General features: G+C 49.1%; 1 protein-coding gene across 1 annotated transcript; it reads left to right on the top strand.

Moving 5' to 3' along the window:
- The first annotated feature begins 278 nt into the window (after nucleotides 1-278).
- CIART (circadian associated repressor of transcription) lies at nucleotides 279-13,304 on the top strand. Its single transcript, XM_053369105.1, has 6 exons — nucleotides 279-414; nucleotides 6,325-6,904; nucleotides 8,088-8,163; nucleotides 10,875-10,953; nucleotides 11,526-11,655; nucleotides 12,521-13,304. The coding sequence occupies exons 2-6, from the start codon at nucleotides 6,335-6,337 to the stop codon at nucleotides 13,094-13,096; spliced, it is 1,431 nt and encodes a 476-aa protein (XP_053225080.1). The 5' UTR covers nucleotides 279-414; nucleotides 6,325-6,334; the 3' UTR covers nucleotides 13,097-13,304.
- The last annotated feature ends 252 nt before the right edge of the window (nucleotides 13,305-13,556 follow it).

The following is a 13,556-nucleotide window of genomic DNA, read 5'->3' as shown; positions in this document are numbered from 1 at the left end:
CCACGTGCGGAAGCCGCCGGCCCCAGACACGGGGCGGGCCACCCCACCGCCAGCCCTCCGCTCTCTCTCTCTCTCTCCCGTGCAGGCCACATGTAGCAGCCTGCGCCCTCGCTCCTCGCGGCCTGGCCAATGGGAGCGCGGGGCGGCGGGGGGATTGGGCGGAGCCGGAGCGCGGAGGGCCAATGGGGGCGCTCGGAACGCGGAGGCGGGGGAGGGCCGCGCTACAATGTATCGGCTGGGCGTTCCACGGGGGGCGGATGAAAGGCGGGCGGGGCGGGGCCCGGGCAGCACGTGCGGCGCCGCACGTGGCCGCGTGGCGCCTGCCCTGAGCCCGGCGCGCCTGGGCTCCTGCGCCCGCCTTGGTGGAGAGGCTGAGCCCGGAAGCCAGGAGCTCAGAGCCGCCGAGAGGAGCTGGTGAGTAGATCGCTGCGGAGGGAGCCTCCGCTTCGGAGCCCCGGCCCGGATCCTGCCGGCTGAGGGGCTCAGAGCCCTAATCCTGCTTTTATATATACTGTATATACTAATATATGTACTATATATACTATATATTTATTATATACTATTCTGTAATACGAGTGTAAATACCTATGTATATGTTATAGATGCTTTTAGAATTGAAGCAGGTTTTCTGCATCTGCGGAACATCGCGACAAAGGCGAGCTGCCTCTGGGCGTACGCAGAGTGCACTTTCTGATTTCAGAGCTTTCGGTGCACAATGGGGGATATGGGAAGGCAGAGGGGCTCAGAGCCGCAATCCTGCTTTTATATATACTGTATATACTAATATATATACTACTTGTTTATTATATACTATTCTATAATACGAGGGTAAATACGTATGTGTATATTATAGATGATGCTTTTAGAATTGAAGCAGGTTTTCTCCATCTGCGGATCATCATTCGCGGCGAAGGCGAGCTGCCTCTGGGCGCGTGCAGAGTGCACTTTCTGATTTCAGAGCTTTCGGTGCAGCATTGGGGGATATGGGAAGCCGTAGCGGAGGAGGAATCCGGATTATCTCTCGGTTCCTTTTATTTTCGGGAACTCGTCCGTAGTGTGGTGGTGTTTCCCACCTCTGCATTGGGGAGATCGGGGTCGGTGGATGAATCGGGGCCGGAGAAGGAAGCGAAAGGGATCGGATTAGCGGTATTGGGGAGGATCGGGAGAAATTCATGTACAGTCGTCCCACCCAAAGCGCCCCCTTTTAGGTCATTAGGGTTGGAATTGACATCTGAACTGACGTCACAATCATTTATGTCAGAAGAAAGTCGGTTTGAGTTCTGTCGGGCTTTGATTCCCAGGTTGGCCGGGGGTCTAGGATTGCATACCTACCGGGAGTAAAGCCGAAATGGACGGCTAGCCAGCTTGGATCCTATGCAGCTACTCACTTATTTGTGACTTGTTTAATTTTTGCAGCGTAGATGCGTAATTTTTTTGAAATAATTGCAGTTGTGCTCAAAGAAAGGAATGCGATTTGACTTCGTTTGCAGAGCTTTGGGGCGCCCTCCCTATAAATGTGCAGATAGACTAGCGTCTGTTCTTTTTACTACCCCTTGTGCAAATAAAACGTTTTATTGTATGCTATAAACTTGCAAACACTAGTCATAAAATCTTAAGTCCTGCCTGGAAAAGGATTTGCAGGCTCTGTTGGGTTGATGTCTGCAGACTTAGTAATAATAATATGAGCATATTCTGGTATACCTTAAAAATTTGCCAGTCATTTAATGCTTTAGTGTCGCAAGTTTTGTCAGCAGATGCATAGATAACTTTCACTGATGCTAAAAGTATAGGTGGATCCTGACCTGTTTGCTGAAATTCTTTGCTTGCCGGCTCAAAAATAAGTCCAAATGGGTCCTGATCCCTGTGAATGGTAACAGACTCTTGCTTTTATTTGGCTTTGTGAAAACACCTTTTAAGATTTCTTTGTGGGTATATATATATTAAATATTGGCTTTATAGCTATAGCAGCCTGCAAGTTCATCGATAGCCGCTTGCCTGTGGCGCTTAGGACCAGCCGACCAGACAGATAACATGTTTGCAAACTGGGAGAAAGTTTGGGTTCTGTGTGTTTCTCACACACTTAATCACGCTCGCCTGGCATGATCCGGGCAGTTCCAGGAATAGAGAGAGCTCAAGGAAGTTGTTAGATACTTTCACAAGGATGGCATCTTGCGTTCGATGAATTCTACAGTTGTTGTCGTGTTGCTGATTTACTATTATTAAGTAATAATATTAACCTTCACTGCCACAAGATGTGGCAACAGCAGTGAGAGGTTAGACAAGTTAGTGTCTAATAATTTGATGAGCGGCTATTAACCAGAACAGCTAAGTAGAGCCTCTCTGTTCAGGAGCAGTTTAGCATTGAAGTCCAGCTACTGCTTTTCCATGACCCACTGGTGGGCTTTTTGGAAACAATTGGGGTTGGTGGCCGCTGTGGAAAAACAGGAAGCTAAGCTTTTTCCCTCGCAAGCTGTTGTAGTAGCAGCAGCAGCGGCAGAAAGGGCTCCTTCTTGTGCACCCGATCCTGTGCATGCTTACTCGGGAGTAAGCCCCCGTTGCCTTCTTTGGAAACTCTGCGCTGCTACCAGCAATGCTCAAAACTTGCCTGCCTGCCCTGCAGGACAGACTTCAAGCATGTTTTTACCCAGGAGTAAACCTCACTGGCTTCAGTGGGGCTTTCTCTGAAGTAAGTGTGCAGCTTTGCAGCAAAAAAAAAAAAGAAGGTGTGCGCTTATTTATTTACTGATAAGTAAATCTCACCTATAGGATTTACTCCAAATTCTGTGCTCATTTTCTGGAATTTGGCTGATACCTGATTTTTATCCTTATTTATTTACCGTGAGCATGCCAACCACCAGAAATAGGTAAGAAATTCAGGTGGTTGGGGGGTCAGCCAGTACCTATCATTTTCTCAGCTCAGTGCTGGAATCTTGCAACTTCCAGCATCCCTGACAGAGGTCCAGTCTCTGTTGCAGCATCCCAGGATCCTGTCTTGCCTCATATTCCCAGATCTTTTGGGTAGCAAGACAGATTTCCAGAGAGCAAGAGTTAGGGCACACTGTTCTCTCTTTTTTGGTGTGTGTAAAATTGAATTCCGTGGCCCCTAGCCCCCTCCTCCTCCATGAATTTGTCCAGTCCTCTTCTAAAGCTGCCTGGGTTAGTAGCCTCATGTGGCAGCGAGTTCCACCGTTTATGCTCTGCACGAAGAAGAGCTTCTCTGATCTTCTTGGGCAACAGAGGGTTAAGCCACCTTCTGATTTGCTGATGAATGGATCTGATTTACTGGGAGGGCTGTATGCATGAATGGGGAACCAGGGAAGCAAATGGCCAATGAGATTTGCTGCTTTGGTACCCAGGGAAAAGCAAGGCAACAGGAAGATCGTTTAAAAACAAACCAAAACAAAGGCTTTCTCGCTGATGTAATTATTTGTGGGGGGAAATGTGTGCGGCAGAAAATCTCTGCCCCTTTGATAGTCTGGCTGCATTTGTCTGTTGGCTGCGCATCATCGGAGGTGGGGGCACATGGAGCCCAGGCGCGCGGCTGATGTGCTCAGAGTCACTAGCCCATCCCAAACGCCCGCACTAAGTGCGCAGAGTTCCCTCGGACCAATGGCTTTCCCCTGGCGGAGAAATCGATAGCAGTGGCTTATCTCAGGCAGGATTTGAACCCAAGAGCAGCTCTCTCCCCTCCTGCTGTTTCCATAAACTGCTTTTAGAAGCCTCCACCTGTGTTGTGACTAGGAGCCATCGGAAGCCCTCCCCTCCTCCTAAATTGCTGGCCCTTGTGGGAGGGAGTTCCATAGTTTAACTGAGTGAAGAAGGGCATTTTATCTGTCCCGAATTCGAGTTCTGGTGTTCCGAGAGAGGAGAAGGGAGAAACCCGTTTCTCTGCCTGCTTTCTCTGCACCGTGCATCATCGGTTCTGGGTTCGAGTCCTGAAGGCGTCTCCCGGAAGGGCTGGCTGGGAGACTCCCTCCCTGGAACCCTGGAGCGCTGCTGCCAGTCAGTGTCTGCTGAGCTGAGTGGACCCAGTGAGTTTCCTTCGTTCCTATTTCAAGCTAGCCCTTTGCTCAGGATCCTGAGGACTGGAAACTTAGTTCATATCAATGGCTTTAACCTTACCCACCCAAGCCTATAAACTTTATCTCTCTGTCCACTCAGTGCAACGAGGGTGGAGGGCATTTTCACAGGTGCATATTCTCCCTGCTAGGTAGCAAGGAAGGCCACTCAAAATCCGAAACCACAAGAGACCTGTCTATTTTACGGATCGGATAGGCGTATATCTTCGACCCCAGCGGGTGGGGACAACCCAAAATATCTGAAGGGCATTGGGAACGCCCGGGGTTGTATCTACACAGGAGTAAGCCCAATGAAATCAAATATCCCTAACTTTAATTTGTCCATTTCGGTGGGTCTACTCTTGAGTAGGGCTTATTTGGAGCCTAAGCTCCGAGTTGCATTCCCCCCCCCCCCAATCTAGTGGCAGCTGAGCTACCCACATTGGTTAACCACAGTGGGTCTACTCTGAGCAGGAGGAGCAGCTGTGGGAGGCTGCCCTCTGTTCTTTGAATCCTTGGCGGAGCCCGACTTGGCACCGATCCTTGACCTACTTTGACGGGATGCGTGGCCTGCCACGAGGCTGGCTGTTGTTCAGGAAGCGCGCCGTGGATCCAAACCCCTGGAGGACAGGGCGCGGGTGCAAATCTCTTCCTCCGCTTTTCAAGCTGGTTGTTATGGTCAGTCCTGGGGAGGGCACAGTGGGCAATTAGCAGGGCATCTTGTGTGCAAAAGTCGTGGCGTCACCAGGTTGTGGACGGAGAGGTGCGTGGCACCCCCTCTCTCTCCCCCCCATACTCTGTGGGCTCTGCCCGGGTGGCTGTGCATGAGATCTTCCCACAAGTGACGGTGCAGCGACACCCCTTTGAGGTAGGGCTACAGTGGGTCGAGTTTCTCTCCCAATGCCAGAATGTTGGGAGAGTCGGAGAGGATAGGAGAAAGGACTTCTTTGCGCAGTTAAACTGTGGAACTCACTGCTACTGGATGCAGCGATGTGCACCAGCTTGAATGGTTTTAAGAGAGGATTGGACAAATTAAATGCAGGAAGAGAAGGCTACCGATGGCTGCCAGCCAGGGCGGCCATGCTCTGTCAACACAGCTGGAGGCAGCAGTGCTTTTCAATGCCGGTTGATGGACACTGTGTTGCTCCTGTGTTTGGGTCCTGTTTGAGGTTTCCCCTTGGGGCATTTGGTTGGCCACTGTGAGAACAGGAAGCTGGACTAGTTGAGTCACTGGACTGATTCAGCTCTTCCGGTCTTCTTATGGAACCTCCAGGTCCAGGGGCAGTCTATCTCGTTTCCCAGCTTTTGGGGGGTCATTGGTCACTGTGAGACCAGGATGCTGGACTAGATGGGCCGGTGGCCTGATCCAGCTTGCAAAATGGCTGCTTAGCCACTAAAAAAAAGTGCTTCCCCATTTTTTTTAATGTGGTTATTTACCTTTTATAAAGTCAGCTGGCCTGTGCTGACTAAATTACTAATGTAATTAGTAATTACTAATGTAATTACTAATTTAGGTTGGAAGGGCCTGTCTTTTGAGGAATTACTTAAAACTTGGGCACAGAATCCAAGTTATTTTAATTTTTTTATCTCGTTTTAATTCTACTAGAGTGTAGTTACTTTTTAGCAGCTGTCTTTTGTACGCTTTTAGCTTTTTTATATTTTATCTGTGTTCTTTTAATTTGTGCAAGCCGTCTTGAGTCCCATTCTGGGGGAAAGCTGGGATATAAACAAACACTTATTTTATTTGTTTCACAAGATTTACTCTGTTTGATCATCCAAAATACCTCAGAGTGGTTTACCAAGGGAAGAAAACTTGTCAGTAAAGCAACTCTTTGCTGATTAATATTCTACGTCCTTTTAAATGGTATTTGTGGGAGTAGGGATAATGGGCTGGTTTTAGTCTTGTGCATATTTTGTTTCTATTTTGTGTTGTTGTGCTGTGAGCCACCCTGAGCTCTTCAGGGGAAGGGTGGTTTACACATTTAATAAATAGGCAAAATAAATAAAACTGGGAATAAATAAACTAAAAAACAGACTGGAACATGCCTTAGCATTCCACCTGCCTGTACAGAGGCTCGTCTAAACATAAAAAGGTTTTTTAGCAGGCTCCAAAAAGAGTATTTGCCTGATGTCAACAGGCAGCGAGTTCCAAAAGTGCCATGTAAAAAATCGGTTATTGTTGTTAGCAACAATGCTAACTCTTTTCTTGACTGCCTGTCCGCAAGCAGCGTTGATTAAATTTTCACGTGTCTTTCCTTTGCCCCAGATATATCTCGATGGCAGCCATGGATTCTTCCTCAAAGAGCGTTTCTTCCGGCGAGTCTATGTACTCCGTCGAAAGCGCCACGAGCGAGGACGACGACGACCGCAGCGCCGACTTTGACGTCTTCTCAGACGGCGGGAGCGACGCGGAGAAGGAGTCGGGGCCCCTGAAGCACCGTAGGGGTGCCTACCCAGGCCGGCAGCCTTTCCTCTTCTCCCCGGAACCGCTGGGGCGGACTAGTCCAAGCCTGCCTTGCCGGGAGCGCAATCGCCGGACGAGGAAGCCGCTTGGCTTGCTGGCTGCGGCCAGGCTGCGGCCTACGGGACCTTGCTGCCGTCACCCGCCGGCCCTCGACGAGGCGTACTATAGCCGCTTGGCGGATACGGGCGGCGGCCTGCGGAGGAATCCCGCTGGCCGGAGACGGGCAGAGAGCGGCAGGTGCCAGAATGGGGGCGTCCAGCCCCACCCATACGCAGCGCAGCCGCCTCTCCGTGGAGTAAAGAGGCAGAGGAACCATGTTGCGGACCGCGAGGACGTACGCTCTCCTTGCTGGACCGAGAGGGACCATATCTTCGCACAGAAGGTCAGTGGCCAAAGATGGCGGATTCAGTTGATTCACAAAATCAAAACACAAGCTTCTGGTCCCCAGGATGGGCGGGGAGCGCATAGGTGATGATAGGGTAAGGTGATACATCGATAAATCCTCCAAAAATCGGTCCGAAGTCCACATTGTGATGCCGGTTTCATAATTTTCGGGCTTCCGATGTATCACAAATTATCACGTTTCTGTGCTGTGCCAAAATCACAATGTGGGAAGGATCGTGGAGTCAGCCCATGCCTTATTTAGCTGGTGATACAGTGGTACCTCAGGTTACATACGCTTCAGGTTACAGACTCCACTAACCCAGAAATAGTGCTTCAGGTTAAGAACTTTGCTTCAGGATGAGAACAGAAATAGTGCTCCGGCGGCGCAGTGGCAGCAGGAGGCCCCATTAGCTAAAGTGGTGCTTCAGGTTAAGAACAGTTTCAGGTTAAGTACTGACCTCTGGAACGAATTAAGTACTTAACCCGAGGTACCACTGTATATCACGATGTTGGAAGACAGATAAATTCGTTTCTTGGATCTCAAACGCCTTGGCTTCTGAACGATCAAAACCCGGAAGTGAATGTTCCGGTTTTTTAACGTTCTTTTGGAAGCCTGATTGGCTGCAGGAGCTTCCAGCAGCCAATCAGAAGCTGCACTTTGGTTTCCAAACGTTTTGGAAGGTGAATTGAGTTCCAGAACTGATTCCGTTCAACTTCCAAGGTATGACTGTATTGCCCAGCCCTTGGCGATGCTGAGCGATATTGTAACAGCGAGAGAGGGCATTGTGAGCAGGATTTGTCGTGCTTACGGGGTTGAGCGTCCTAGATGCAATTTTCCTGTCTCCATAACTTAAGAGGAGGTGTTTAGTTATAAAAAATAAATGAGAATGAACGTGCTTAGTAGTAAAATCAATTTAAAAATCAACTTTAAAAATTAGTTAATGCCGTATATGTTATGTAAAAAAAGGGAAAACCATTCTCATTTTGCCCAATTTGTGCACATTATAGAGGACCCATTATTCTGCATTTCTTAGAATCGTGGATTTGCAGAGTGTGAAGGGACACTCAGGGGTCATCTATTCCAACCCCCTGCAATGCACCGGGTCGATCCCTGAATTACAGGTTCCTGCCTGGTTCAGCCTGCTGACGCTTCTCTCCTTTTATCCCCCTGTTTTCCACAGTGCTTGGAACTCCAGGGCTTCATTCATCCATTGGTGGAGCTTCTCAACCGGCTGAAGATGGGCCGCTTCGACCGAGGTAAGAAAGTCTGGCAGCTGGATGTTTTGAGTTGTTGAGGAAATTCAGCTTCCCCTTCCCCGCCCCTCTTCTGTTGGTTCGGATTTGATCATCTGTTTGTGTTTGTGTGGTCCCGGCCAGGAATGGGGCAAGGCTTGAATTGGAGATGTACAATGAAGCATCTCCACTTTGGAACTCCCTGCCGCTTGAATATCAGGCTGGCACTTTCACTGCACTCTCTTCAGTGCCTGCTGGAAACGTTTTTGTTTCGACAAGCCTAGATCCTCACATGCAGAACGTTGAGACTCCTTTTAATCCGTTTTTAGTCAATGTCGTTTTAACCTTTCAAAAGCCTTAGAATTCAGCCTTTGTCAACCTTTGTCCCCAGATGTTGTTGAACTACAACTCCCATCACCCCTAGCTAGCAAGGCCAGAGCTCAGGGATGATGGGAGTTGTAGTCCAACAACATCTGGGGACCCACAGGTTGAGAACCGCTGCCTTAGATTGTTGTTAACCTTTTTTAAAAAAATTGTAAACCACTTTGAGGGGTGTCCCCCCAGTCATAGAATTCTGGAGTTGCAAGGGACCCCTGAAGGTCCTCTAGTCCAACCCCTGCAGTGCGTTGGTTCTGTAAATCCTATAAAATAAAATAAAAAGGTAGCATCAGTTTTGTGGCTGTCAGGTATGTGCTGTAAGCTCTTCCTTCCTGTGGTCTGGACTTGGAGCCATCCACAGAAAACGTACAGAGTTCTAAGATCCCGTTTGGGGGATGAAAGGGAATCTTTTTGCAAGGCCGCCCTGGAAGATTCTCAGTTCTGTTCTTCAGTTTGCTGCCTTAAAAGCTCCAAAGGGCACAGGGAGCTATCTCACCAAGAGTCAGGCCGCCCCACCATCTAGCTAGTGCCGTCTACACTGACTGGCAGCAGCCCTCCAGGGCTTTTGGGGGTCTCACAGTTTTGCCAGTGCTATTGCAAGAGAGGTGAACAGGGTTCGCGAACGCTTTCCCTGTTTCTCTGCAAGGGAAGAATAGGAGAAGTGTAGAGTGTCAGAGGAGGATAAGAGGAAAGGTCTTTTTTTTGAGGGGTGGGGTTCAAAGAAAAAAAGTAAGGATTTAGCCATTGTCATTCCCCTGAGGGAAGTTACGCCGAAAAGTTTCGCAACCTGGTTTTCGTTGCGGAGGTGAATCCAGGTGTGCGGCCCTCAGAGCTTCTGTTTCTGGCCCTCAGGACACTCCCCGAGGCCATGGCACCCTCCCAGCCCTGGGCTTTCTCCCCTGTCCTGTAGCATTTTCGCCTGGCTTGGAAATCCGCCCTTGAGCACTGAGGACGCAGCTACAGTTGCCTGTTGGAAGTGTGTGTACTAGCTAGTCTAAATTCGCACCCCTGGCTGGGAATGTCCCCAGCCTGCAGCCTTGGGAGAGCTGCTGCCAGTCCGTGCAGGCAATATTAAGTTAGTTGAGCAAAGCGTCTGTATAATACAGCTTCCTGTCTTAAATCTGAACCACGAGGACTAGAAACTTGCTTTATGTTTAAGGAAAGAGCTGTAGATCAGTGGGAGAGCATCACACAGAGCCCGACGGACCGAGAGTCCGACTCGGCAGGAGGCAGCGTCCTCTGTTCCCAATTCAATCAGCCCTGCCTTCATGAGGACTAGAACCATGCTGTTATTTTGTGGCGAGCGCAGCAGGAGAGACCCTACTTTGCACGCGCAAAGACCCGGGTTCAAACCTTAGCATTTCCAGGTGGGGCTACGGATAGACTCCTTGCCTTGGAACAGTGGGGAGTTTCTGCCAGTCAGTGCCAACAACACTCAGCTAGGTAGGCCCGAGGATCTGACTCTGTCTAAGGCAGCTAGCTCCTAGTGGCCTCTCAGCAGGTGTTGCCAGCTGAGCAGATGCAACATTTCCACATTGCAGGGGCCTTCATTGCATATCTTTAGGTGCCTGGCAAAAACGTTCCTCTGGCGCTGTGGGTTAAACCACAGAGCCTAGGACTTGCCGATCAGAAGGTCGGCTGTTCGAATCCCCGTGATGGGGTGAGCTCCCGTTGCTCGGTCCCTGCTCCTGCCAACCTAGCAGTTTGAAAGCACGTCAAAGCGCAAGTAGATAAATAGGTACCACTCCGGCGGGAAGGAAAACGGCGTTTTCATGCACTGCTCTGGTTCGCCAGAAGCGGCTTAGTCATGCTGGCCACATGACCCGGAAGCTGTACGCCGGCTCCCTCGGCCAGTAAAGCAAGATGAGCGCCACAACCCCAGAATCGGCCATGACTGGACCTAATGGTCAGGGGTCTCTTTACCTTTTTATAACCAGACTTTGGGCTGAACAATATTCTCCAGCCTTTTAAATGAATTTGTGGGAGGTGGGCAATATTGGTTTGTTCTTCTTCCGTTGCATATTTTGTGTTCTCATTTCTGTTGTGGGCTGCAATATGCAAAATTAATAATATGCAAAATTAATAAAGAATAATAGTAATAATAAGAATTCCGGCATGGCAGGAGCTGGGATATCTTCCAACTCACGCACTGCCTGCTCCCATTCCTCAGATGGTAAATTTCGGGGTCTGTAAGGGGACAGTTTTTTGATGGGGGGCGAAGTGGGTGAGTCCCCCAGATGCTTGCTTTAACATGATGCTTCCTGTCTCTGCGAACCTTTATTGATCAGGAGAGAGACTTTGAATGCCCAGGAAAGGTAGACTAATCTCTCTTTCTCTCTATCTTGTGATTTTTCCAGGGCTAAGCAGTTTCCAGCAGAGCGTAGCCATGGACCGCATCCAGCGCATCATTGGCGTTCTCCAGAAACCAGAAATGGGGTAAGAACCTTGCAGCAATGGGAGAGGAAGGAATCCCCTCCGGTTCGGCATTTAAAGGCTGATTTAACCTTTAAAAGGGAGGGACTTCCGTAGTCATAGTTTACGCTCTTTGTGGAGAAGTGCTTTTCCCCCCCAATCATTGAATTCGTTGAATCGCCAAGAGTTCTAGTCTTACGAGAAAGGGAGGAAAACACTCCTCTGCCCACTTCCTCCATGCCATGCAATTCCCCTAAAAATAATAGCAAGATTCTAGTCCTCATGGTATGAAAGAATGGACCGATTCAATGAGGAAGTGTGGGATTCGCCTAACGCTGAGTCACGCTCTTGATCCATCTTTCTCAAGAGTTTCCCAAACTTGGGTCTCCAGCTGTTTATGGACTACAGCTCCCATCATCCCTAGCTAGCAGGTCAAGGATGATGGGAATTGTAGTCCAGAAACAGCTAGAGACCCAACTTTGGAAAATCCTGATTTACCCATTGTTGCCAACTGTGTGACATGACAGCTGCTCTTCAGGGCTTCTGGCTGCCTGACCCAGGTGTTTACGAACTTGTTCTCCTTTTTCCCTTTCCAGGGAGCGTTACCTGGGCACTCTGCTGCAGGTCGAGAGGATGCTGAAACTCTGGTTCCCTCACATCGCCGTGAGGAATGCGTGCGCTGACTGCGGTGTGGCCGCAACGCAGGATTCGTGCGATACAGCCGAGGTGAGATACAGCAGACTCTTCTCCTTCCTCTTTCCTGTATTTCTTTTGAGCTGGGTTGAGGAAAAATAATCAGCCACTATCTTGAATCCATTGGTTCAGGTCTTAGGTTCTGGAGCAGCAGAAACAGGCTTGCTCCATCTTCCCTGGAACAACCTTTTACGTGTTCTTCTTCTCCAGACTAAACATACCCAACTCCCTCAACTGCACAGACATTAATATATGGGATACAGAACTCCTCTTGCTGAAATAAAATGTGTTAATACAAATGGAAGTCAAAAACTCTGTAGTTGTTAATAAGGGATTAAGATCAAGACTGAATGTAATTGGATTAATTAAAATTTCGGAAGCAGAGTGAAATAAAATCATCTCACTTTGAAATCTAGCACGCGGGAGGCCACACAAAATGTATAATTGGCTTTATGATTGATATATATTTGAATTGCAATCTGAGATGGATAAAGACTGAAGGCAGAGCTGTTTCGGGAAGTTTTTAATGTGTGACGTTTTGTTGTATTTTTAATATTTTGTTGGAAGCCGCCCAGAGTGGCTGGGGAAAGACGGCCAGATGGGTGGGGTATAAATAATAAATTATTATTATTATTATTAATTATAAAATGTGGTTTATATTGGATTTTAGTAATGGCTGGGGAAACACAGCGAGATGGGTGGGGTAGAAATACCATATTATTATTATTATTATTATTAAATGTGGTTTATATTGGATTTTAGTACTCTAAAATTGATAAAAAATTGCAGGTATTTACATAAAAAGGCTTGATCTTGGCCTGATCCAACAAGCTCTACTTAGGTTCTCAGTCTTGCGCCTTTCAACTTCTGACGCCATGTTGTTTTTCCTTTTGCGTAGCAGTCATCCATGGAGGAGAACCTCCCTGAAACCCGGCTGCCATCCGGCCAGGGCCCCACGCAAAGCCCCCCCACGGAGGAACTCCACCAGACGCACCTCGGGGACCTGGTTTCCCCCGGCGACAAAACCACCGCTCCGTTGGGGGAGTCTCCCCGCTTCCTGGGCGGCGACTGGCCCGCCATGAACTTGACGTGGATTCACACCTCGCCCATTTCGACGCCCCCCTTAGGGAACGCGGATGTGGGCCGGGCCAGTTCCGTCTTCGGGCAGACCCTGCTGGCGCCGAACTGCACTGCCTATGGGCTCGTCGTCTTCCTCCAGAACAACCCCTATGGCCGCCCCACCTCTTCAACGCCCGCCCATCTCTCCATGAGCTGCCGCCACACCGACCGGCTGCGCCCGGGCCCAGGGGAGCCCCCTCGGTGTCAGAGCCTGCCAGGCGCAACGGCAGTGGGCAGCTGCCTTGGTCAAGGGCCCCATAGCGGCTTCTCTCGGTCTCTACCCCACTTGCCCACATCGGGCGAGGGGCACATGGTGACCAGCGACGGAAGACCCGCCTACCACTGCGATTCCTGATGCCCGCCTGACAGGCATCTCCCGAAATGTGTGAATTTTATTTTATTTCTCCATCCCGTTCTCCTCTTCCCTTTTTACAAATGTTCTGCCTTTTCTTTTTTAACTTAAAAGCATTTCATGTGTGTCGGAGGGGCAACGCCGTAGCCTGGTCTCCGTTCGCCAGGACAGGAGCGCCACATGTTTGGTTTCAATAAAAGGCACCAAATGAGGTTTTTGTTATGTGTGTTACTTTCTCTACTGTTCGTGCATCACCCACGAACCTACTTATTTAAAAAAACCATGCCTGGGTTGCTTTTCCTGAGTGTTCAGAGCAACTAGGTTTCCTTGGAATAAAAGAAAAAATCAACAACAACTTGAACTTGGAATAAAAGAAAAAAACTACCAACTTGAACTTGGCTCAGTAGAAAATCTGCAAAAAGTGCAGATTTCTTATCCCCACCAATATATTTTATTCAGATTT

Source organism: Podarcis raffonei, chromosome 16, assembly GCF_027172205.1.
Source record: "Podarcis raffonei isolate rPodRaf1 chromosome 16, rPodRaf1.pri, whole genome shotgun sequence".
Classification (NCBI taxonomy): Eukaryota; Metazoa; Chordata; class Lepidosauria; order Squamata; family Lacertidae; genus Podarcis; species Podarcis raffonei.
Note: the sequence above shows the minus strand (reverse complement) of the source record. Positions and strands in the feature narration are given on the sequence as shown.